Genomic DNA, 27,342 nt, shown 5'->3' with positions numbered 1-27,342 from the left:
AATAGTCAACAGGAGTGCAAGTTTCCCACATTGCCATGCTAGTATATCTCAACATCCACCTGGAGGGTAATCTTTAGTTGAGAGAGGTCTTCAATCTTCATCATTTAGTGCTTGGCCTCTTTGCTGAGGTCACCAACAAGGGTGTTAGATGTGGGCCTTTGTCCACTAGGAGGTGTATAGAGATTATCAGTTTATTTAAAAAGGCCATTCATCAAACATGGAATGGTAACAATTTTCAGCCACTGCTAACTTGGGCTGGATCTGACTCACTGATGTAAGGATCTACATCCCATGACCACTTTCCAGACACACTATGGAACAAATTCTCAGCTAGCAAAAATGAATGAAGTTACTGGAGCTATGCTGATTTGGACCAGTTGAGGATCTGGTGCTATATTTTTAAGCCCTTAGACTGAGCTGGGTAGGATACGTGTTCACTACTTTATTTTGGTAGCAACTACAGTGTGCTATATGCTTTCCATTCAGAAAAAGACATGATCCCCCATTCCAAATAATTCATAATCTAGAGTAGAGCTGGCTGAGGAGGAAAAAAAAGCCTCAATTTTTTTTTTCAAACAAACAAAATTTCTTTCCATCTAAATTTTCTTTGGGGGGGGTGGGAGCAGAAATAAAAAAAAAAAATCTGACAAATCCCAAAACCTTTTAATTTGGAAACATTGCCACAATTCTTCATGAGCATTACAGTTCAGGTGCCTTGTGCTCACATTCTCCTCTGTACGCCTGGCTTCCTGGTTGGACTATAACCTCCCACAATGCACCATGGTCTCCCTTCTTGGAGAGAGGAGCCAGTGCATCATGGGAGTCTCTGGCAATGCATCAGGAGAGAGATAGATTAGATGGGAAGCCTGGGCCATACAGGATAATGGGGATATGAGACAACTAAAAGTATAATTCCCATGAGACACCATGGCAGCATTTCCAAATCAAAATATTTCAGTTTTGGGGTATTTTGGTTTTTCAATAAAGAAAACCCAAATGCTCTATGTAAAGCAGACACCTTGTTTTATGAAAACCTAAATTTTCAGTTAAAATTTTTTTTTAAAGAAAAGTTTCATCAGCCTTACAAATAAGTGGGGAAAAAAACCAACAAAAATCAACATTTAAGGGGAGAGAGTTACAATATATTTGTAGTGTTACAAGCAGTTAATTTAACAGAATATATTTTAAATAAGACATGTAAACTATTCCCAGGTTTCTCATCAGTTTATGGTTGTCAGTCACTATTGTCTGTGCTTCATTCAGTGTGTTCCAGTGAACTCCCAAAATCTGTATACATCTGCTACCGCCCACTAAATGCTACCTGCACATTCCTTCTTTTCAACAACAATCCAGCACAGATTATCTGACACACTGTTTGTTTGTGCATGTCAGTCTTGTAGAGTGTGACACAAAATCATTATAACATAATACATTATTAAACATGTTTTCCAACTGAACAAGATGAGCTGACAGGCTGTCACTGAACATTTTTTTCACTTTAGAAAGGTTTGTAAAATTAAGGAATACATGCTGACTGGTGTTATACCCATCCGTGGGTGTAAGTAGAGCTGGCCAACTATTCAGAGCAAATCATTTCTCTTAAGAATTTTGTGCCTTTCCTTGTTTTGTGATTTAACCACAAACAGATCGTGAGTTTAATGGTTTTGTTTGCCATTCAAAAGGGTTTGACAGATAATTTATATTAATATATTTCAATCTGTGGTTTATTCATGATCTCACTCTGACTATTCACTATTGTTCACAGTGTGTGATTGATTGGTCACCTTGATCACATGATATTCTCTCTCTACTTTTATGGACGACTGAAATGTTTATCAACAGGAGGAGAAAAATTGGAGATTTCAAGATGCCAGTGTGAACATTAGGATGAATTAGGCTCTATTTATTTACATATTTGCGAACACACAATTATAAGTTTCAGAGTAGCAGCTGTGTTAGTCTGTATTCGCAAAAAGAGAAGGAGTACTCGTGGCACCTTAGAGACTAATCAATTTATTTGAGCATAAGCTTTCATGAGCTTCAGCTCACTTCATTTTCTTTTTACACAATTATAAGACCTCCACTTTCTACAAACATTATTGTGATCAATCATATGGAAAACAGAGTTATGTATGCCACCAAAGTCATCCTCTGCTTTCATTTAAACATGTGAATAATTTTGTAGTATTCCCCCAGGGCGTATTTTGGGAAATTAAGGGAATTAAAGAAGTCAACTGAACAGGAAAACTCAAGGATTTAAATATGGAGGAGGCTTGGAATTTCTTCCAATCAACAATATAAAAACTGCCTGAAATTTTCATCCCAAGAAAAGGTAAAAATGTATGGGGAAAGGCTCCAGACCCAGATGCCTGAATAACGACCTCAAAAAGATGATTAGGAGTAAGCACAGAACCTATGGGGACTGGAAAAAGGATTGATCAGCAAAGAAAGCCATAACTTGGAAATTAGAAAATGTAGGAATAAAGTGAGAATTGCCAAAAGTCCAGTTAAATTAGCTCTTGCCAAGGAAATTAAAATAAACAGGGTTTTCAGTTATATAAATAAAAAGAGACTAAGGAAGGATGAGGGTAGACAGCTATGCAGGGTGAATGGCAAGGAGATTGAAGATAATCTAGTTAAGGCTCAAATACTAAACTAATACATTGTCTTGGTTTTCTATAAGGATGATGATATGGAACATGGGCATGAAGTCAGGAAGGCTTATGGAACTGAGTGTATGGAAAGGGAAATTACCTCATCAAAAGAGTTGGGGGTGAGAGAATAACTTCCTTCCCAGAATACTGAAATAACTGGCACATGAGATTGCTCATCTGGCAAGAAGGATTTTTAATCTATCTCTTCAGGGGTAGTTCCATATAACTGGAGAATAGCTAATGTTGTATTTATATTTAAAAAGGGGGGGGACTGATCAAGCAATTATAGATCTGTTACTCTGACCTCAGTAGTATGCAAGGCTTTAGAACGAAATGTGAAGGAAAGAATAATTACATACGTTACTTTACCTTTACTTCCGTGAGACATGGTTTTAGCAAAGGTAGATCATGCCGATTAACTTGATTTCCGTCTTTGAAAAAAATAACTGATGATCTTTAAATAAGGAAAATGCATTAGATCTAATATACTTGAACTTCAGTAAAGCATTTGACATGGGAAATTATTAGTTAAATTAGAAAAGTGGGGATTACTACAAGAATTGCAAAGTGGGTAAGGAACTGGCTAAACAGGAGAAGGCAATGGGTTGTGCTGGAAAATGAATTATTGGATGAGTGGGAGGTTGCGAGTGAAGTTCCTCAACGATCTGTCTTAACACCAATCTTACTCAATATTTTTATTAATGACCTTGGCAGAAAAAGTAGGAGTGTGCTAATGAAATTTGCTGATTACACAAGGTTGGGAGGCATCATCAATACCATGGAGGGTGGGAATATTACATAAGAAGATCTAGATGGCCTGGAAGACTGGTGTGACAGAAATGGATGAAATTCAGGAGTACAAAATGCAAGGTCATGCACTTAGGGTCTAATAATAAGAGTTTCTGCTACAGGCTAAGGGCTCATAGTTGAAAGCGACACAGGAGACTAGGTGTACGGGTTGATCACAGGATGACTAAGAGCCACCAATGTGATGTAACTGTGGGGGGTGTGTACAGTGCTGGCCACCCATGTTCAAGAAAGATTATTTCAAACTAGAAAAGGTGCAGAGAAGAGCTACTTGAATGATAAAGGGAACAGAGGGCCTATCTTATGAGAGAAGACTAGAAGAGCTTGGCTTGCTGAGTCTAGCAAGAAGGCTGAGAGGGGATATATTTTTTTTCTATAAATACATCAGGAGGGTAAACACCAGGGAGGGTAAAGAGCTATTTAAGGTGAAGAAAAATGGTGGACAAGAACAAATGGGTGTAAACTGGCCATGAACAAATTCAGGATGGAATTTAGAAGAAGGTTTCTAACCATCAAAGGAGTCAGGTTCTGCAAAAGCCTCCCAAAAGGAGTTGGGGTGGGAGTGGGAGGGCGTAAACAACTTAGTTTTAAGAGAGTGATGGACAAATTTGAGTGTGATTGTATGATGGGGTTGCTTGTGATGGTAGGGGACACTGGGGATCACTTCTGGTTTTTGTGTTAGGTTCCTAAAAGCTCATGCTTCAGGGTTTCTCCCAGCCACCTGTTGCAGTCAGGAAGGGGATTTTCCCCCAGTATAGTTTTTGAGGGGAAGGGGTTGTTGGGGTCACCCTGCAAGTGGTGACCAAGGCTGGTGGAAGCCAGAGTGTGACTGAACTGTTGCTGGCTGGCTGCAGCTATATGCAGATACTCAGGGCGAGACCTTCATGCTGTTTGTGAGAGGCCCAAGTTGGGAGCTACAGCTGCAGAGCATTGTGAGGCATCCTAGGTTGCAGGACAGGTGGTGATACAATCCCTTATTAGTATGAATTGCACCCTCGAATGTGATAGCCGCCTCCTTCTGACACATCAAATATGGTTATGGCTGGAGATGGGACATGGGGCAGGGAGGCTGTTGGTCTTGTGTGGCACTGTGCATTCTTTCTGTTAGGTGCTTGGTTGACTACTATTTGCTCACATGCCTGGGTCTAACTGATCACCATATATAGGGTTTGGAAAGAATTTTTGCCCCAGGTCAGATTGGCAGTGACCTTTGAGAAGATTTCACCTTTGTTTGCAGCTTGAGGGTGCAGGGATTGCCAGACTATCTGCGTATATCCCATTTAATCATTTCCCTGCAGCTGTAGGAGACTCGGGCATTGGTGCACGTCGGTACCTCCTGCTCTCTCCCTGTAGCACATAATAGTCTAGAGTCCTGTGGGCTGTAATACTTTGGTCTAATTTGTAATATTGGGTTTAGTGTGTGCGTGTTCGTGGCCTGTGATTTATAGGAAGTCAGACTAAAGGGCCTTAAACTCTATTATTCTAAGTTGTAGGTGTAGCTAAGAGGGGAATTTGACCCAGAGCATTTAAAATATGATTGGTACACATCTCCAGAAGCTTAAAAAAACAGCTTCTTACTAGTATGTCAGCTGGAACTAGCCAGTAACTTAAGGGTGAATACAATATGTAAGTTAGAATTAAGGTGAGACCTAGCTCTTGTCAAATTTGTGTAGCAGGAAACACGATAGTACCTGTCTATTCCAAGGCCGAGAGATATTTTGATACCTTTGTTTTTTCTCAGTATGTTTTCCACAACGTCCTTGAAACATTCTAAATGTGGAGTTTGGCTGATTCTAGAATCCAAGTTTTATAAGAGTCATCACTGTAAATATGTTTTAGCAATCTGAGATAACTACAATCACAGGTAGAGTAATAAGGCAGTATCAACAGGTAGCACTAAGCAGGTATTTCTATGGAGACTTTTACTAACTGTGTGTGTGAAAGAGAGAGAGTGCACTGGTCAAAAAATAGGCAGGGTGTTTTGTTAAAAATTCAAGATTTTAATATTATTAAACATTAAAGAAATATTCTAAACTTTTCAACTTTCAGTGGCAGATTTAGAGTTAGTGGGGCCCTGTGCTCAGCTTCATTTTTGGGGCCGCCCCCATGGGACACAAGAGAAAATGTTCTTTTTCTTGGCTATCTCCCCCGCCCCCTGTTTTTCATTCTTTTTTTTCCTCATCCTCCTCCTATATTATAAGTAATAGGAAGTAAATGAAAATAAAGTGAGGTACCTTGACTGTTTTTGTAGTATAACTTTTTTTTCCACAGACCACTTGAAAAGTGCTGAGGGTCTTGGCGGACCACTTAATGATCTTTCCAAAAATTGTTTGTACCATTAGCTAACTATTGTAAAGTGCTTTGGATAAGAGTGCTTTATTAAAAAAAAAATCATAACCTTTCCTCGATCCTCCTGAATGGAGTTCTCGGACCTCAGTTTGAGAACATCTGGTCTAGATGAAAGCTTGTATTTGAATTATGCTAACATGAAAAATGTGTAAAATAAAAAGTATAGATGACGCATGAATGGAAAAATAAAAGTTAACTTCCTCTGAAGAAACTTATTCAATCTGAAAAAAAATATTTATTCAGATAGCTTTTTTTCTACACTTTTTCTTTACAAAATCATCAGTTAAGTCGTTATAAGTAATATTTTGTAAAGAGGCACTTTCAATTGCCAATATTGCTGAGCTTGTCAAATAATTTTTAACTCGTTTCAATACAGAAAAAGAATGTTCGCCAGAAGCTTTTGTGACAGATATTGTTAAAAATATGTTCCAAATGGTTTCTACATTTGGAAAGGTTGCCTGCAAACCATCACGTACAAGTCTATACAAATCAACTGGTGATCTTGAAGCACAGACCTCATCATTTTTGATAAAATGAATGAAATGTTTCACTTCATCTTCAAAAAGATTTATGTCTACGTCCTCTCAGTAGAATTCACTTAATTTCTTACTGTAGTGGCTTTTAGCATTTTCGTCCATACTTCTGTCAAAAAACACACAAAATAAATCAACAGTTTTCTTTAGAACTCACCTCTGCTCTGCAATTGCACTATTACTGTGTCACAAATAACACTGACTGTCTCAATGATGATCTTCTCTTTCCCTTCTAAATTGATTTCATTGTCTCTAGTTTCATCAAAAAATAACTTCCTGGTTTTTTTACACCTCTCATCAGATATATCAGAGGAACCTATATTTTCTGTTAATGTTAGTGCCTCTGCTTCCACTGCACTATAGTCATTTCGAACTTCCATGACAAAACTTGTCTCTGAAGCTAACAATTGTGCAGCATTCAATAAATTTGTATCAACCTTTTGCAGCGATTTGCTGACAGCATTAATTCTTTGAAGTAAACGGTTCCACAAAAGAGTAAAAGCAGCAATATCGTACTTTTCAAACTTTTCTGCTAAGGATTTTGCTTCAGTTTTCGCATGCGGTTTTGCAGAATTTGATGTGGCTATGTATAAGGTTTTCTTTATAACATCATAGCTCATTTTCAAAGCCAAACAGCATCTGAACGAGCAGACCACCTGGTGTCACAAATTCTTTTGACTGTCAAATGTGTTCCATTTGCCTGCTCCAAGCATGATTGTAGACTACATCGATGAGTGGAAACAGGTTAAAAAAATGCATACGTGTTTTGAACGAAGTCAAAAAAATGGGTAGCTCCCTCACAAGATTTGGCTACAGCACCACAGATTAAATTTAAGGTATGGCTGGAACATGGTATGAATAAAGCAGAGAGATTTGCGTTGTTCAGTCTTGCCTGTAGACCTGAATATTTTCCTGCCATATTTGCGGCGTTATCAAAACTCTGCCCATGACAATTTTTGATGTCCAAACCTAAATTTGCAATGATTTCCAAAGCAGTTGTCCCTAGACATTCAGAAGTGTGGGATTTTAGTGGGACAAAACAAAGAAATTGCTCTACAACTTCACCATTGCCAGTCACATATCTTAAAATTAATGTTAATTGGTCTACATGACTCACATCTGGTGTTGAATCGGCTATTATGGAATAGTACTTGCCATCCTTTACTTCATCAGTGAATTGGTTTCTGAGCTGCTCTGCCATTATGATTATGAATTCATTGTAAGTTTGGTGCGTTAAAAAGTTGATCTTCCCTGAGCCACAATTCTGATAATTTTTCAAATGTTCATTGAGAAAATTGTCAAATTCACTAAGATATTCAAGGCAGGTTAAAAAATTACCTTTTTGATTTGACAGTGATGACTCATCATGTCGTCTTAGAGGTAATCCCAAAGAAGACAGCAGTTTGACCGTGGCAACAACAGATCTCAGCATTTTCCTCCAATAAGAACACTCCTTTTCAAACTGAGCCGATAACACAGAATCAATTCTTCCAGATACTTTACACCTTTGAACAAACTTACACGTAGCATTAATATGAGTTTTGGAAGTTTCATGATCAGCAATATGTCTTGCAATGTTTCTCCAATTAGAGCGCCCATTGACAAATGTTTGTTTCCCTTTACTATGGTCAGGGAATAATTTGCAAACATAACAATAGACTGCCTTGGTGGTTTCCAAAAAAATCAACCAATTTCTCATTTCTGTCGTCTCCTTTTTCTTCTTCCTCAGAAAATGGGACTCATGAAGACCTCTAAATTGCTTTTGTCCTCCAACCTCATACTCTTCTCAAATTTTCCATATTACCTATGTTTTTCGGTTTATTTACTAAGAAAAATTCTACCATATCCAATTAAACAGATTTTGGCCATAATGCAATGTCTTCAGGGTAGGTTTCTTCCCTTACTTCGACAAAATTACCAATATTTTGTAGTTTCATTGACACTTCAGAGTCCACTTGTTCAACTTTTGCAGACATCGTGGTATCCCCACAACTCTGCAAGTGATCAGACAATTCAGATGTTTCCTCGCCCATACTTTTTGATGAATGTCCGCTATTCAATACGTCAAGCTTTTTAAAATAAGATGACAAACTGCCTTTTTGCTTAGATTTGTCATCTTGCCTCGCCTTCATTTTTTTGCATTTTTGATTGCCAGACTCATAGTGTCACTTCATTATTGCTTAAAAAACTGATCTTGATTTTAGGCAGATTTAAAAATGTCTGAAAGAGCAGGGGCGTAGCCACAGGTGGGCCTGGGTGGGCCATGGACCACCCAATTAGGTTTAACGCCAATGGCGCTGGAACACTTTTAATAGTGGGGTGCTGAAAGCCAGCCCCCCCCCCCACGGAGCAGGCTTCCCGAGTGCCCAGCCCTGGGGCCCCCTGTCATTGGGGGGTCCTGTGCCAGGGCACAGTACGTTTCATGGTAAATCCGCCCCTGCCAACTTTGACAACTCCCCTCAATTTTTTAAAATGTATTTACTGGTTTTGTCTCCCCACTTTCTTTCTAAAAGTGGGGGTGGTGGGTGGGGGGGGAGAGAGTGTCTGTGTGTTAAAGGGGGAAGAAAAACAAAAATGGAAAACAATTTTAATTTTTCATTTTATTGAATTGGAAAATTAGAAAATTTATATTAAAAGCCATTTTTAATTAAAAAAAAAAAAAAAGCATTGAATGAATAATTTTGAACAGCTGTCTCACTCCCTGTATATATGTATGTTTAAAATATAATGTACATATCATTGCATATACACTTACATGATCAAGTCCTGACTTCAGCAAATGTAAACTACAACCCTTTTAAATCCAAACTCTCGGTTAGCTGAATGAAATTCAAATTCCCTTCAAGTGTCCAAAGTCAGAATTTGCCCTGAAAGCTCCTTTAGGCAGACATGTTAAAGATAGCCAAAGATGCAAACGAAGAATTTGAATGTTAAACCTCTGTACTGAAATGTGCCTCCTCTCTATAGTTGATTATATCCTACCAAGCTTCTGGCTACTAAAAATGGTGCTGTTAGCTTCCAGTTGCTAATTCATTCATTTATTTATTTAAAAGCTTAGCGTTGCTGCTATAGAAAAGTGGTAAAGCACCATGGCACAAGGAACCAGAAAGGATAGTTGGCATGTTCTGTAAGAGTTAGAGGAAGATTCCTCAAATCATTTTGGCTCAGATTCTGCTCCCTTAAGGAAGCAAAAACATTTTATTCTGTAAAATGACAGCAAAATAATTTATTTGTGGATTATACTCGAGAGACTCATAAAAGCATGAGAAATTTGTTTATTTGATTTGTAGGTCTTATTGTTATTACCTTTCAGGACATGAAATACCTTGGAGATGCAATAAAGTAGAAGAGGAAAGGCCTTTCTTTCTCCTGACCTGTGACTCTTACCTGAAATCAAATCATTAATTCCTCATTGAGGAGCATGGCCTCTTGTCTATACAAAAACCTTTTACCCATCATGTTTCTCTGAAGATGACTTAATTGGGAAGGATTCATAACTTCTGATAGAATCTTCTTGCCTTTGTACTAAGGCCAATAATCCAAGCAAAGACCTTGAGATAAAGTTATATAAAGGATTATAAAGAGTACAGGGAAACAAAAAGATCATTAGGGTAAGATGAGTTGAACTGAATCTCAAGGCTGTGTCTACACTATATAATTTTGTATAAAATCCTGAATTATTGTACTACCATTGGCGTAACTCTCTTCAGTTTTAGCAATAGTAGAAGAGCTAGTGTAGGAGGGCTCAGGTATCTTTAGGCTTAAAAATTTTATTAAGATGTTTAAAAAAAAATGTGAATGGTACAGAGTTTAAGCGTAGAAGTTTCTGGTTATCCGGGAATAACGTACAGATTATCAAGGGATGCGAAGTTCAGTTTAAGATTGGATAGCATAAGGAATACATAATCAGCAATATCCCCAATTGGGGGAAAAAGGTTAATGGGTCAAAGTACCCTCCTATCTCAATGTCTGTATGTTGTTCATATAATAGCTATGTTCAGGTGTGGAATGGATATGATGATGAGGATGGATTGACCCTCATTTGGTGAGATTTAACATTCAGTGAGTTTATGGTTCCAGTTCATATAGTCCAATGGAAAAAGTCTCTCGGTCCCTTTTAGTCGATGCACAATGTCGCTCCAGCTCACTCCTCCTGGTACTGTCATCTAGCCCTGCTCAGAGACCATTTTAATTCTGACTCCAGAATTTGGATAGGAAAAAACTCATTACACACTTTTACAGTAAAAGCAAGTGCATTAGTAAGATATATTTCAATCGAGGTGAGGTTGGAGTTAGAGTGGCATGAATCTGAAGAAGGGGATATGTGCAGTGGATGGGTTATAACCGACAGGGAGGTTGTTGTGAAGGTGAGGAGTCTGGGGGAATGTCTGGGTGTTATGATTTTGGGTTGGTAAAGTATAGTATGCCAAATGAGGTTGGTCAGGATGTTAACAGTGACTTAACTCTGCTGGTAGGAAATGCAGCTGAGTGACATTCACTGTAAGAGGGAGGGGGGTGTGTGTGTGTGAGAGAGAGAGATGGAGGCCTGCTACAAATTTCAGATCGATATCTGATCTTTTTGAGAATTCAGAGGGATTCACAACCACTGTTCTATCTATCATGAACATATATACAAAAATTGCACTCATTTAAGGCTTTTAGAGATCAAGAGGCCTCAAAGATCTTGTCCTTATGAAGCAGATGATTGGGAAGTAGGATGCTAAATCTCTCCACATTTTTTAGCGTCGATGGTTGCTTACCCTATTATGTGACAGGGAGTATAGTTATTGATCATCCAGTCTCAGATCAAGTGACACACTCTTATTACGTTTATTTGTTTGGCTGTTTGTTTAGTGGAGTCAGCCACTTCAAGAACTTAATTTGTTCAATATATTATACTTTTAAATTCAGCAATACTAGTCTAATGACAGTAAAATTGTTGAAATAGTCAGACCCTAGCAACAAACAGGCCTGTTGTCAGATTTCAGGGATTTCATTACATTACCACCAAGATAAAGTCTCAATGAAGGGCATAAGTCAACCACTAACCACCTGGGGTTAGATAGAGACACAAGCCCCCTTACCCTGAGCTAAGTCATTGCATAGTTGTGTATTATGTTTGTATGTAGGGAGATTACTCCTTTATTTACAGTTAAATATGGGATACTAGACTTGATGGTCCACGGGTCTGATCTGCTCTGGCAATATCTGTGTTGCTAAATTCCACGCAATAATATATAGTATTCAGTTATTTTACCATAAATTCGCAAGGGGTCAAGATATAATTCAGCCATCAAGGAAACTAAACTTTTGTCTACAATTCCAGGATGAGTGGAAAAAAAATACTGTGTTGAAGCCAGTTTATATCCTAAAGGTTATTGTTGCAATCAATAGAGTTAAAGTTAGCACACACTGTGTCTTTTTATATGAAAGGTTAGCACTTGATTCTCCTCTTGCTTATGCCATTGTTACTCCCAATTTATACCAGTGTGAGTGAGATCAAATCAAGTCCTTGCAATCTTCAGAAAACATAAAAATTGTGACAGGGAAACTCTGAATCCCTTGAATTGACACATTTCCATATCCCTGGAATTCTGTTGCACCTGTCAGGCTTGCCTTATAATTCAGGCACCATTTCTCACATGCGTAGAGTCATCCTGGTCTTGCAGAGTGGCTATAGATAAAATTGACCATCGTAACCTGTTCTTGTTCATTTTAAGAGTCTAAATCCCTGAAGACTTGTTTCAAACATTTTAATTTATGCAGCAAAAACTCAACAGAACATGAATTCACCTGCTTTATGTGCAAGATTCCAGGTACCAAATACACATGCACACACAAAGCTTAAAGCACTCTGAGGTAAAAGCAAAGCTTGGAAATATAGAGGGGTAGTGTTGACAATTCTGCTGAGCAACAATTCTCATTTTCCATATGTAAAACAAACAATTTATCCTGACTCTCCCTGTGCACATAAATGGGTAAAAGATATCCTTTCAGCCATTGAAACTATTAAATCCTACTATGAATCTGCCTCAGATTGAAACATAACTATATATAATTGAATTTTCAGTTTCCAATGGATATGGTATTCTTTATGTCCTGTGCATTTCAGCACTTATTACATATAGTCTGTAAAACACTTTAGGATCCTTCAGCCTGTTGTTTATTTTGTATTTATTTGCATTTATTCTTTTATTTAAAGGTCTGAGCACTTTGGAATCTCCCATGAATATTCCTTTTCTCCCCCCTGATTTCTCTGCCTGGAATTTAACTTGGGTCATGAAAGATGCTTCCCCTTTCTTCCCTCACAGAGGACAGCATGGTAAGTAGGCTTATTTTCTATTCCCATGCAACTTTACATAAATACTGCATCAGTAGTTCAAAACATTTAAAGTAAGACGCTTCATGTTAAAATAGCCATGGTCCCCCTGCTATCAGAGAGGCTCTGCATGAACTGAAGGATCCACACTAGCAGATCAGATTGCTTGGTCATAACCACTACACTTTTAATTGACTTGGCAGGACTGGAATGGGACAGATCTGGGATTATGGTTCAGACTGTTCTCTCATATGACCTAATTAACGATCATGTAAAACCACAGTCGTCATACAGTAGAATGATATGCCAGTGTTTTCCTGGTCAGGGCAGGACTGAGTAAAGATAAATCCAGCATGCAATTCAGTAAAGGGACTGAAGGAGGATATATCCACCAGCAGTTTCTCATGAGAAGAGATAAGGTGGAGAGAGGCTAATAAGATTTACTCTCCCTAAGCCTGTAATTATCTGCTTGAGGGAAAAGTTTGACCGACCTATATGAAGGAGTTCCATATATCTTCAAATTTATGTTGCAGCCTTTTATGTTGTGCAATATATATTATTTGTACTGGCATACAATATCTGCTTCTAGCTGTTGTATCTGCGTGACTGATGAGGACGCACCAATTTCATTTTAGAAGGGACAGTAGCAAATTTTCCCCACCTTGGCTTTCACAGAGGCTTCAAGGAGGATTTCTCATTTATCCTTTATTACTTCATCCTAACCTCTTTAAATTTCTCAGAAATATCATTCCAAGAGAAGGGTTTGTTCTAAGAATCTAAAATCATGCGGATTGGTTCCATCTAATGGAATCACATGTAGATAAATGTACTGTATCTAAGTTTAAAATGACTTAAAATGGCTTTTGGCTGATTATATAATCTGTCTGGATGAAGTTCTATCAATGCCCAACCCACCATTCTGCAATGAATGGCAGGAAATCAATTGTATATGTTACACAAAGATGATTCCTCCTCAGTGCTCCAGAATTGGCAGAGAACAATATTTTCGTATATAACCCTTCTGCCAGGTGGAGCCAGCAGCAACAAGGGCCCGCTTCGGTATCTAGGGGTTCCTTTTCAACAGTAGAACACAAAACCAGTTTGAGCCCCAACCCCAGGGACCTGGGACAATTACACCATCCACTGGGCGCCTCTAAGAGGCAATACTTCCCCTCTCACAAGCACAGAGTCTGAATGTAGCAAAAAACTTTTATTAAAAGGAGGGAAGTAACTCAGCATTAATTTGGGAAAACCCCACAACTAGGGTTCATAAATATAAACCGTAAGCAAAAGACCCATTCCCAAGTAAGCTGGGCAGTGTCCTTTTCCCCTCAGGGTCTTAAGTCCAGCAACTCCAAAGTCCTTTTAATGTGCCCGTCCCACCCCACTCACAGTTACCATCCTTGGCCAGTACAGCCCCAGAGTTCAGAGGTTCATCTGCACAGTTCACCTCCCACCCCGTGTGGAAGGGGGGACAAGGAGGCACCTTATATGTGTTGCCTGCCGGCCGATTGCCACTGTGCTCTGGCGCTCCCAGCCAGCTGCCCTGATGTCTGTGTACCTCCCTTCCAGCTGGCCACTGGCTGTGCCTCTCTGCCAGCCACCCTGCTGACTGCACCTCTCCACCAGCTGCCCGCCTGGCCACTTGCCAAGATGTCTTCAGGGCACCCCACTTAACACAGCTCTCAGTGATTTCAGCTCTGTGATTTCAGCTGTTAGTGGGAAACCTCATTGCTGGTGCACACTAGGCAGTCTCTTGTAATAGTAGGTCTAATATTTAGACTTAAGTATCAGTGATTTCAGCTTTGTAGCATGTAAAAGGCCTCTCAATTGAGTCTAAATTAGCTCTTTTATATACAGTGCAGAGGAGAAGGGTCTAATGGGGTCTAGGACCCTTAAACAGGGCCTGCACCATCAGGTACAAATCCTGTCCCCACCCTCTCTCAATTTATTGGGCTTTGGAACCTGCCTTGCACGTGCTATTTTCAGTTGAGGGTGAGTCCCTCATCGGGCTATGCCAAATCTCCATTTTGACAGAGCCAATCCATCCATCTATCCAAACTTGAAGGTGGTTTTTTTTTAAATGTAAAAGAAAAAATGTTGAATATCACCAGGTCCCTCTTGCCCCCAACTCTGTCTCCTTTGGAAGTTACCCCAAATCTCAGTATGCTGGTGTCCTTCACTGGCTCCCTTTGATTAGCTGTTTGCTCAGGATGGGTTTGCACTATAACACCTAGTGGTTTATTCAGATAGCATTCAAAGGGAGAAATACTTTGCACTTCAGTGATTTCAAACCACTTTGCAAATCATTAAGTCTCACCTCACTTGTACGAAATGAGTAAGCACCTCCATTTTGCAGGTGGGAAAACTGAGGGACAGAGTGGTTAATCTGCTTCATATGCTCTGCATCACTGTGTGGTGCTCAGATACTACAATCTTCAATATATTTATCCTCAGAACACCCCTGTGAGTGAGGGAAGTGTTATCCCCATTTTAAAGATGAGGAGCTCAGGCACAGAGCTCCTCAAAGGACTGGCTCCACAAAGGTACTTAAGTGCCTAACTCTGAGACTCAAGCACCTGAGTCCCGTTTTTAGGCAGCACTGTGATCCACAAAACTGCTCGGCTGCTGCCTAAGCTGCTAAACTCACTCAGTGCCTGAATATTTGCAGTAAAAGTTTCCTACGTGCCTATGTTTTTGCCTCCCTGGGCATGCACACTGCTGCCTCATTCTAGGTCCTAGGATGCCTAAGCCCCAGTGCAATCCACGAACTGGGGGAAGACAGGTGTTCCCCCACCTAAGTCACGTGCAGGGCCTGATCTAGTCATTGAACTCAGGGGCTGCCTAGATCTACATAGAGCACCTTTGTAGGTGAGGGAGAAAGAGAATTTTCCTTAAAACTGTTAGTTGAGTACTCACCGGAGAAGTGGAAGACCACCAGTGCAATCCCCTACTCTGTCTGTTGAGGAGATGGGATTTGAATGGGGTTCGTCCCCTCTCAGGTAAGTGCCTAAACTGCTGGGCTATGTGATATTCTGAGGTAGTGCTCCCTCAATCTCTGCTGTTGAAGTTGTTCTCCTTCCTAAGTGAGTTCCCTAACCACAGGGCTAATGATTAAAGGGAGGGCCTCCCCTCCCCCAGTAGTTTTATGTAAATCTAAGTGGACTACAACCACACCAATCAGATCAAGCCCCGCACATGACTTAGTCAGAGCAGCTATGTCCCCCCAGTTGTGTGGATTGCAAGCAGAGATAGGTGCCACCCTGAAGCCCGGGCTTAGGTGCCTATCTCTGTGAGAAGTGTGGGGCTTAAGACACACCTATCTCTTCCCATGCATTGTATAGGGAATTTAGTGTATCTCTACACTGCAATTAAACACCTGTGGCTGTAACTTGCTTGGGCTAGGGGGTCCTAGAACCTGGGCTCCAGCCCGAGCCTAAACATCTACATTGCAATTAAATAGCCTCTTAGCCTGAGCCCAGGTCAGCTGGCATGGGCCTGCCGCGGATGTTTAAGTGCAATGTAGACATACGCTTGGGCACCTAACTCAGGTGTTGTGGATTGCAATATTGTTCCTGTGATTTTTCTAGGTGCCGCAATGTCTAAATGACTTAGAGAAGGTCGCATAAGATGGCTGGGGCAGGGCAAGGAATTCAACTCAAATCTCCTGAGTGCTAGTGTAGTGGCCTAATCACTGACACATCCTTCCTCCTAGGTTAAGTGAGCCATCCCAGGTCACATAGTAAATTACTGAGTGTGAAATAAAACCTAACCATCCTCTTTCACTAGAGGCTAGAGCACTGTCCTTCCCTCTCCTAGAAAAAAGTGCCACTGTTTGCAGCATTGTGGCACAATTAAGATTACTAGTGAATGTTTAATAAAACTTCTATTAAAATTTTGTTTGTCTAATAGTCTGATGGGATCCATCTAATTAAGTGACTGGCATTGCTGAGGTGGAGAAATATTAGTTTTCTTAATTACTTTTTTCCTGTTGGTCCTGTTAATTGATCAATTTCTTAGATTGAAAGACTGAGTAAATTAATTTTTTTACCACACAAAAAACCCCTAAACAAAACTAAACTCCCCTCCCCTCAAAAAACAAAACAAAACAAAAAACACTGTTGAATTGGCTGCAATGGTTCTTGCAAGCAAATGTTTCATCACATTTGTGAAATTACATTCAACTGTCCCTAGAGGTGGTCATCCACTCAGGCTGTTGGAGAGGTTACTTCAATAGGAAGCTTTTACAATACTCTTCCCTCTGTGTCTCATCAGTACTAGCAGTTTTCCAGATTTGCTGCTCTATGTGAGCATTGATTATTCACCTACCACCCTGGAGATACAGAATTTCACCTGTCCTACAGAGAAGTGAGATTTTTATTTTATTTTATAGGAGCCCAATGTTGTTTAAGGGACAGGAAGAATTTTTAAGCGTCTAGATTTTTAGGCTTTCCTTTATTCTTTCTCCTTGTCAAGATGCTCACTCTCCCTCCCACATGGCAGGGACTGAAGAATATGGGATCAGCAAGCATTTTTAAGCATATGTTGTCTAGCATATTAAGCTCCCCAGAGGTACACAAATTGGCTGGCACCTTGCTAGCACCTGTCCTTAACATGCAGCAACCTTGTCTGAGCCTGCTGTGATCAGCTCCCTGAAACCACTAGCCTCTGGCAGCAGAAGCACTATCTTCCAGGCCCTTGCAGGCCTCGCTCTCTCTGTACAGGTGGCAATGGGCACACACCAAATGAAAGTACTCAGAGAACTCTGTGAAGTGTTCAGCTCCTTATCCACCGAACACTCACAGTATTACCAGATCTGCTGTTCCCAAAGGTACAAACTAGCCTGTAACATTCAACTCCAGACCAGCACTTTGCTTAATACCACAGCACTTATACTAAATCTTGTTTTCACTATAAATATATTTATTATTAAAGAATAGATGCAAGTGATAGTGAGTAAGAATATTGGAAACTAATATTACATATAGAAAAAATCAAATATGCTTTCTAGAGACTAAACTTAACTAACAAGTTACTCTCTTATCTAAAGAAGTTTATCTTACTCAACATTCTCTTCAGTGTTTTCAACCAAGCCCGGTTGAGACCCTTTTTGTATATACCAGAATCAGGAGATTCTGGTAACTCCTCTGCACTCCCTTGCCAATTGTCATTAAGAGGCTCTTTGGTCACACACTGGGATTAGATGTTCCTTTTGTTCAGGATAGGAGGACCAAAATCCAGGAAAACAATCTTTCTCTCCTTGTCCCTTTGTTCTCCTTCATCTGCAGACAATATTCCAATGACAATATGCAATTTATGCAATGACTTATATAAGTATGAAGTACTATACAGTAAGATAACAAATTGCTTTTTTCTTTCTTCCTTTGGTATTCATTTTCCCTAGAGACCACCCTAATTTTTTTGGCAAGGAATCCACTTTTAAGGCTTGTCAAAATATGACAGTTCACATCTTGCTACTTTGTTGAGTCAACTGGAATATAAGTTTCCTAACAAGCCTCTTTAGCATCAGTTCTTTAGACATTTGTACGGAACATGCATTAGAAATTCCCTTTCATAGAGATGTTTGTCTTGTATGCATGAGAGATTTGGTGGACAAATATTTCCAGCTCTGAGCACATGCACCATAGCTGGACCTACCTAATCTGTCACTTTCTTATGGCTGGAGGAATAGAAATGAGATCTGTGTTGGCTGTTTCGTTCCCCCATGAGATGTCTTGACAGACTGTACTTATAGCTGATTGATGAAGGAATCCTGATTCCTTTTCTTTGTAGTCTGATTTTGAATGAACAAAGTAGCTGTCACAGATTTTGGTGACTGAGTCTCCAATACACGTAAAGGAATAGGGAAGAGATAAAGTGACTGCTGTCAGTTTAGAGATCGTCGTAACAAACAAATGAGTGGCTGTGTTGTTTAATCTAAGAAGTGGGCACTCACATGTTATTTGCTACTGTTGGATTAATTTAAAGGCTTTTTTGCAGAATTGAGTTCTCTATCTTTACTTCTCCAAAGATAGAGGCAACATGTCCTAGTGATTAGTGCACAGGCTTAAAGTCAGGACTTCTGAATTTTGTTTCCAGCAGTTTACAGTGTTTTTGTAGAACAGAAAAGGAGTACTACTGGCACCTTAGAGACTAACCAATTTATTTGAGCATTATTTGTTGCATCTGATGAAGTGAGCTGTAGCTCACGAAAGCTTATACTCAAATAAATTGGTTAGTCTCTAAGGTGCCACTAGTACTCCTTTTCTTTTTGCAAATACAGACTAACATGGCTGCTACTCTGAAATTTGTAGAACAGATGGATCTTATTATTCTAAACTCATATGGCATTTTAGATCTAGCACTTAACAGTTCAGAGTGTATTCAAATCCACTGAGGTAGGGGATAAGAGTTTCTCTCATTTTAAAAATGGGGAGGGGGCTTGTGAGGGTGGATGATGTCACAAGGTAGCTGGCCCTTTATGGGGCCCACCTGTGACTGAGGCTATTTCTACACTACAGATATTACAGCAACACAACTAGGAAGGAGAAGGGAATAGAAAGGCTCACCTTGACTCTGTTTTTTGAGTATCCTTCGTTTATGGGATGGCTTTCCCATAACCCTAAGGGTATGTCTGCCCTGCAGTTAGACACCCACAGCTGGCCAATTCCAGCTGACTCAGGCTCGTGGGGCTCAAGCGAGGAGACTAATTGCTGTGCAGATATTTGGGCTCAGGCTGCAGCCCAAGTTCTGAGACCCTCCTTGTCACAGGGTTTGGAGTCCAGGCTCCAGGCCGAGCAGGAGTACCTACACTGCAATTAAACATCCCCATGAACCCAAATCAGCTGGCATGGTCCAGCCACCATTTTTTAATTGCAGTGCAGACATACCCCAAGACAATGCTAACTTTTTTGCAAGACATTTGCAATACCAGCCCTCCCCAAGATGTGAAGATGAGACTTTGGCTGGAGGGGGTTTGCCATCCATCCCAACACATTTATGGGACAGGCCTAATTCCCATGGGTCTGTCCTACAACCAATGCTGCTTTTTCCTGTAAGGCGTAATGTTAATTCTGCGTGCATCTAGTGCTCCTACAAGCTGTCAAATTGATAGCCATGGAGAACAAAGTCTAGCATTTTCCCAGCAAATGGGCAGTAATCATGGAAGTTACTTCACCCTACGCCCACTACACAGCCCACTGCCACACACCACTGTCTTAACCTGACATCTCCCTGCACTGTGACAACATGACTGAAGAATCATGGGGTGATTCTTCTTCTTCTTCTGGTGTAGATGAGTGAAAATGGGATTCAAGACTAACCTTATAGGAGGCCCCCAGACTCCTAAAACTGGCTGAACCATGCCATCTATACCTAGAGGAACTGGGAAAGCTTTAGGAACTTCCTTTTTCTCTTAGATTAATAACTGAAAACTCAATTGTTTGTTTCCCTATCATGAATTAAAAGCTTTATAGGCCTTAGATACTGAGAATATAGAGGTTAGTGGGTGTTAATGGAGGTCCCAGAGCTCACTCAGCAGAGCGTTTCTTCACTATACAATTTAAATTATATCTCTTCCCCAATGAATAAATGTCAATACAGTATTTATTTTAAAAGAAACCTACTGTGGTAAGAATGTTTGATCCCTATCCATTCTCTAGCTTCTGCCATTACTACAACTGGTAGAGCCACACTTGTTGGGTGTTGGACATGAATTAGTCAAATTTTTGCCAGTATAGGCAAGATCTTTGATTTAGATGCCTATATCTGAAAGGGTGATGTATGGGACAGCTGTTTAAATATCCAGTTGATATGTTTGTGCATAAGCATAGGGCTGAGTGTGCATGGCATTCACACTTATTAATTACCCTAGTCAGAGAAGGGATAAACCAATCCTTGATCATACCATTTCAAAACATAGTGATCCAAGGGGGGGCTCTGATCCTGAAAGTCAGAAAGAGAGGAGATGGAAAAAGACCTTTCTTCGGGGGAGTTGGAACATGAAAACTTATTTATATAAATCCTTATTCTTTCCAAAGAGCCAACTCTGGTTTCCCTTACACCAGCTGCCCCATAACGAACATGTGTGTGTGTGCTGGATAGTGAAGGAAAGGGAGCTGCCATATAGAAGGATATTTTCCAGTAGATCTCACTTTTAAGGTGGTGGTCTTGAGATCTAGTTTATATTTTGTTTTTACTAGGCTTTTTTTGTATAATAGAAAACTTTCACTAGCATAACTAAAATGGCAGTAGTTGCCATTCATATTGGAAAACGTACACCAACATAACTAACATAGATATAGTTATACCAGTGCAAATCCCTAATTATTTTTATTTATTTATTTCTGTTCATCATGCATAGTTAACAGGAGCTCCAGAAGCTTTGCAATAACTTTGTGTTAGTTTGTAATGATACTGGACTAACTACCAGTTTAAAGAAGACAATGATTATAGCAAACATAAGTTGACTATACCAGAAGTTTTAATAGTTGGCATTGTGCTACAAGTTATGCACAAATTCTATTTTGAAGCAACTATATTGGTTAACCTATCTCTAGGAGAAAAGCTTAATGCTCACTTCAGAAAGGCAGCCACCACATTTAGTCAATGGACCAAGCACATGTGGGATAACAGGAAATTGAAATTGAACACGAAAATATGAGTTTACCAGACGTGTGTCCTGAGAACACTTCAGTATGGTCCTGAGCACGCTGCTGTATAGCAGGCATGAGAAATGCTAAACACATTTCACACCCGCTGTCATTTTCATATTTTAAATATCAAGTGAGAAACTTAAGTTCCTGATACCGTAGTTTATTTGAGAAAGCAAAATTGCCAAACCTAATTACTGTTCTTAAACACAGATGTCTTCACTGGTTTAGTTATCTGTACTGGATGGATGATGGACACGTTCTAAAGGACCTACTGCATGGAGAAAGTGTGGCTGATCTAAGGCCACTGGGCTGTTGTAGGCTCAAGTTCAAAGATGTTTTGCAATAGTGATTTGAAAACTTCCAACATCAACATTACAAACTCCAAAGAGGCAGTTAGCAACAGGCTACACTGGAGGGTGGTGCTGGAGGGCTGTACTATACAAGGGCTGGAAGGAGTCAAAGAGGCTGAAGAAAGGTGGTCAAGAAAGAGAAACGTGAAAAGAACAAAGAGGAAATTACAGCAGGTGTCCTAGCAGCAGTAGTGCACCAGATTCATCTTCTGGCCCTGCACCACCTGTGACAAGGACTGTCACTCAAGAACTGGACTTTTTAGTAACTTGTGGTGCTGCAGCATGACACGTAGCAACAAAACTGCTTTGGCATTTTCACCATCATCTTTTGAGATGAACAGATGACATCAATCTGCTGTGTATTTATTTGTATTATCGTAGAACCTAGGAGCCCCAGTCATGGACCAGGGCCCCATTTGCTAGGTACTGTTCAAATATAAAACATATACACAAGGTCTTAACATCACTTCTCAATTACAATTTCCTACCTTCTCAATCAGATAGTGACTTGCTTTATCTTTCTTAGCCAGATTTGGTAAGTTGGCATTTCCTTATATAGCCAGCAAGTTGTGATATACACACTGATGGCTACAACCAAAACCTTAAACAGGTGGGTGTTTACCTTTATTTTATTGTAAGCAACCAAGGTTATTTATTTTCCATTTTAAAAGTATAATGATATAACAGATTTATTATAAACTGCCTGGGCATTCAAGAAACTGGAAGATATAGTGAGCCTTCAACTTCTACGCTATATTTTAAAAGTGGCTTTGTGATTTACTGGACTTAGCATCTCCTTTAGAGCCTTTATGATCCATAGTATCCATATAACTACTGCATAAACCCATACCTGTGGATATAAATCTTTGTGAAAATCTCATTGCAAAAAAACCTGAGTATGCACAATTGCCACCTTCTAAAGCTCAATATCTAGTCTTATTTGGGGAGTGGCTGGAGGAGGAGATGGAAGGGGAGTTTGGGAAAAAAATCTTTGTAGGTTCTACTAAATTTAATTACTTCCTACAGTGTGTGTTTATTTGAAAAAGGGAAATGATGGCTTATTCAATCAAATAAACTCCAAAAACAAACAATTTGTTTCCTACACTGCTCAGCACACACACAGCATTGTGTAGGATTTAAACATAAGACAAAGATCAGAAAAGAGAGGTGAAAGACCTGTTGTGGGTGCATTAAAAATTGACCAGTAATTTGTATTTGTGGAAGGAAGTAATTTGTGGAAGGAATGGATTCTTAGATGTTATAAGGAATGCTATGCTTGTAGATGTGGTATAGTTCTGCAGCAGCTACCAAAGAAGGTTCCTTTCAACTCAAGAACAGTTTGTAAATGAGCTTACATATTGTATATATGAAAAGCATTTACTCTACATTGTGGTCTGATCATTAACTTGGTTTGAGAGGAAGAATGGTCCTGTGATTAGGTTGTTGGCCTGGGACTTGGGAGATTTGGTTTCAATTTCCTCAGTACTCGGGTTTAAATTTCAATACCAGTGTCTTCCTGTGTGAAGACAAATCACTTAATCCCTGTGTGCCTCATTTCCTAACCTGCAGAAGAGTTAGTACTTCCCTGGGGCCCAAGAGCATTGTGAGAATAAATTCATTAAAGCTTGTGAAATGGTCGGATACTGTCGTGATAATGCGTGTATAAGTCCCCTAAACAGATATGAATGCTTAATCAAATCAGACACTTTTTAAAGGTGCATATGAGTCAAACACAGCATCTTCCTATGCAAAATGATCTATTTTAAACGTTGTTCTGAGCTGCATTCAGCCAGGCTGATCCAAGGAGGTATATGTTACACACATCCCTGCGCCCCATGGGATTCCACACAAGGGAAGACCGATGTGATTGTCATCCCCAGCCCTTCCTCTGGGTTCCCATTGCTGACAGGCAGCTTTAATTGCCACGAGGGGGCACACTACTGGGGAGATGATTTATTGATTGATTGTTGAGTTGTATTACTGGAGTGCTTGGATACCCCAGTCATAGACCAGGGTTTCACTGTACCAGGTACTTTACCATCACAAAGCAAAGGCAGTTTCAGTCCTGAGGCATTTACAGTCTAATTATAAAACAGAAGGCAACAGATGATTACAAACAGAAGGGGAGCATAAGGAAACAGTGAGATAAAACTGAACAGCATAAGCAGAGGTCTCAGCACACCAGCAGCCTAGCTGCTGTCAAGTTTCTGTAGGCATGCCAGTAGGGGAGGGTTTGAAGGAGGACAATGAGGTGGCTTTGTGGCTATTTACAGGGAGCAGCTTCCATGCTTAAGGGGTGGCATGAGAGAAAACACAAAGGTCCTGTTTGAAAATTGTAACAAATGAGAGATGAAGGGTGGCATCACTAGCACAGTGGAGGCAGGTGGTGATGTCTTGATAGTGTGTAAGAGAAGATGGGTGGGGGGGCATGGGCCAGTTAATTTAATGGCTGTCCTTTCATAGAATCATAGAATATCAGGGTTGGAAGGGACTTCAGGAGGTCATCTAGTCCAACCCCCTGCTCAAAGCAGGATCAATCCCCAACTAAATCATCCCAGCCAGGGCTTTGTCAAACCTGTCCTTAAAAACCTCTAAGGAAACCTCTTAAAAACCATCCCCCCCTCCATGTTATTCTCCCAGGGGATCCTGCACATCAGTTCCCTGAGGGAGTCAAAGTCTGCTTTTCTGAAGTCCAGGGTCTGTATTCTGCTGCTCTCCTTTCTTCCTTGTGTCAGGATCCTTTCCATGCATCCTTTCTGGCCTGGGCCACCCAAGGGGGTCAGTTTTGACCTTCTAACATTAGAAAGCCAAAGTTTTTTCATTTCATGATGAGTTTCAGTCATGTGTCAGCTCTTTACTCCTTTTCTTTACAGTTGTTGGCCAAGCTGTGCATGCTGATAAAGGGAGATTTATAATGTAAATGCTGGGAAGTAGGGAATGGAAAAGGCAGATGATATTACACAAAATATGCAAGACACACAAAATCCATATGTAATAGTGTCATCCATGTCCTCCTTCCGCCTATTGTTTCCTGTGCTTATACCTTGCATTTTGTCTCAAATTTGGCACTGAGCCTGGAAACATTTAGACAGGAGGGTAACTTCACACATGTGAGAAGTCCCATTAAAGTTCAATGGGACTGTTTATGTGTACAGTTAATACTTATGTATGTGCTTTTCATGATTGGAGCCTTACTGTAAACTCTAAAGAGCAGGATTCTTGCAATGTGTTTGTACAGCACTTAGCACAATAGGGCCTTGATTCTGGTTGGGGCTTTTGAAGATGCCATAATACAAATTATAAATGTATATGGTATCGCAAATAAGTATGGTGCCCCCAGAAACTATGGTGATGGGGCATATATAAATGTTGGTAGTGATAAATAGTTTAGATTGATGAAAAAGGACAGGAGTTCAGAACCAGCTCACCAAAAAAGTCACATGCTTTTAAATCTCTCTCCTTTCATTCGTGTTGGCATAGGCAGGACTAATATTAAATCAAAGCTGTTTGGCTCTTCTCATGTCTTTTTGTGTGTTGGCACAAAACTGAAGAGACTCTTGCATTTTATAGATTGTTTTCTGTTCTCCAGGATTTACTAAAAATGTCAGGAAATTAAGGAAGTTTGGTGGCAGTGTTGTAAAAACTGGGTCGCATGTGTTAGGATATAGATATTCAGGCCTGTCTGTAAAGGCCTATACTCTAATTTAGGTGTATTCTTATCACTTAGCTAGTTACAGAGGTATAAAAGAAAGAATCAAATCACTGCCGGTGTAAGGGCCTTCTCTTACTGTGACAGTCTGAGGCCCTGTTCTTAGGCTAAGGCCTTTGGCTAAGCAGCAGAGACAGCCATAAGCTCGGAAGCAAACAGTCACATCCTCACATTCCAAACTAGTCACATTGAAATAAGGTGCTATTGGGCTGTTAGGAATACAATCCTGTCTTGATAATGCCTATCACCTCCAGAGAAAGGGAAGTGCCTAGAAGATGTAAAAGGAAACCTAGTTGGATAGCATCCTGTCTGGCAATAACTCACTTATCAATAGCTGGGATGTGAAATCCTCATTTCTTTGTTGTTCTATCACTGTAGTCCCCATTTCCCTATTGTTTGTCTGTATAATCTCTGTCTGGTTCTGTGATTGTTTCTGTCTGCTGTATAATTAATTTTGCTGGGTGTAAACTAATTAAGGTGGTTGGATATAATTGGTTAAATAATCATGTTACAATATGTTAGGACTGGTTAGTTAAATTTCAGTAAAATGATTGGTTAAGGTATAGCTAAGCAGAACTCAAGTTTCACTATATAGTCTGCAGTCAATCAGGAAGTGAGGGGTGGGGGAATTGGAATCATGTTTTGCTAAGGGGGGGAATGGGAACAGGGACACAGGTAAGGCTCTGTGGTGTCAGAGCTGGGAAGGGGGATACTAAGGAAGGAAACTGGAATCATGCTTGCTGGAAGTTCACCCCAATAAACATCAAATTGTTTGCACCTTTGGACTTCGGGTATTGTTGCTCTGTGTTCATGCGAGAAGGACCAGGGAAGTAAGTGGGTGAAGGAATAAGCCCCCTAACAGCATGTATGTACAACAGCATCCCCTGCTGGGTGGAATCAAATCTGCTCTACTATATCATAACTAAGGCTAAGATTTTGTCATGGATATTTTTAGTAAAAGTCATGGACAGGTCCTGGGCAAAAAAGAAAAATTATCAGAAGCAGTGACCTAGCCATGACTTTTACTACAAATATCCGTGATGAAAAGTGGATCTGCGGGTCCCCACACTGTCTGAAGTGGGAAGCTGCGCAGGGGTTAGGAGCCACCTGCAGCAGCTGGAGGCTGTGGAGTTCCCTGCAGCCTGTGGCTGCCAGGAGCTCCGGGGGCCCCCGCCACCTGTGGCAGATGGGAGCTCGGGGGTACCCCAAAGTGGCTTGGAGCTCCGGGGGATGCCAGAGGCAGTGGGGGTACTCCTGTGACAGATTTATGTTACCAATCTGCCTGGGGCTTCAGGTGATCAGGCTGAGGCCACAGGATCTTTAGGGAAGGAGATGAAGGAGCACACCAAGTGACTAAGTTTAAAGCTTTATTAACCAAATAACAGTGGTGAGTGCTGGGTGTGCCCCACGTCACTCAGAGAGGAAGAAAGCGTTAGTGCCTGAGCCCTAACCCACTTTCATACTTACACATGCACAACCCAAGGCTGGCCAAGCCTGGGTGTAATGTAAGAAGAAGAGGGGGAAGGGTAGACGAGAGTTCTGCCCTGTGCACAGGTCATCGAGGGTTCGCTGTAAATCTCCGACTTGCTTCAGCTCTCGGGAGGGTTTTAAGCCCTGGGTTCTTCAGGGGGCATTTTCTTCCAGGGACCTTCATCCCACCCATGCTTTTGGTACCAGTCTGAACTGGTCTTCCGTGGCTCCCTTAGTTTCCCCAAAACACACCGGTTTCAGGGTCGCGAGACGGTTGTTTTTCAACTCACTGGCCTTTGCAATCTTACTGGTTTGGCAACCCCTTCAGTTCTGTCTGGCTCAGGTCTCCTTGCTCACAGCTGGCCGGGGTTGAGACAAAGGCTTCTGGTGGTTTGGCAGCAGAGAGCTTGTTTGTGTGTGCTGGCCTTGGGCTGCAGTTTCGTTCCTTATCTTTGGGCCTAGCTGGATCATCAAGTTAACCTGTTCCTTTCTTCCTT

At 40.5% G+C, this 27,342-nt stretch overlaps 1 protein-coding gene across 1 annotated transcript in view; it reads left to right on the top strand.

The window, feature by feature from the left end:
- The window catches only part of ALK (ALK receptor tyrosine kinase), a 514,101-nt gene that overhangs the window by 123,341 nt on the left and 363,418 nt on the right, over positions 1 to 27,342 (top strand). Inside the window, exon 2 of the mRNA XM_027833891.3 lies at positions 12,546 to 12,665. Within this exon, the coding sequence (XP_027689692.3) occupies positions 12,546 to 12,665 (120 nt within the window). The remainder of the gene's footprint in view (positions 1 to 12,545; positions 12,666 to 27,342) is intronic.

Source organism: Chelonia mydas, chromosome 3, assembly GCF_015237465.2.
Source record: "Chelonia mydas isolate rCheMyd1 chromosome 3, rCheMyd1.pri.v2, whole genome shotgun sequence".
In the NCBI taxonomy this organism is placed as follows: domain Eukaryota; kingdom Metazoa; phylum Chordata; order Testudines; family Cheloniidae; genus Chelonia; species Chelonia mydas.
Note: the sequence above shows the minus strand (reverse complement) of the source record. Positions and strands in the feature narration are given on the sequence as shown.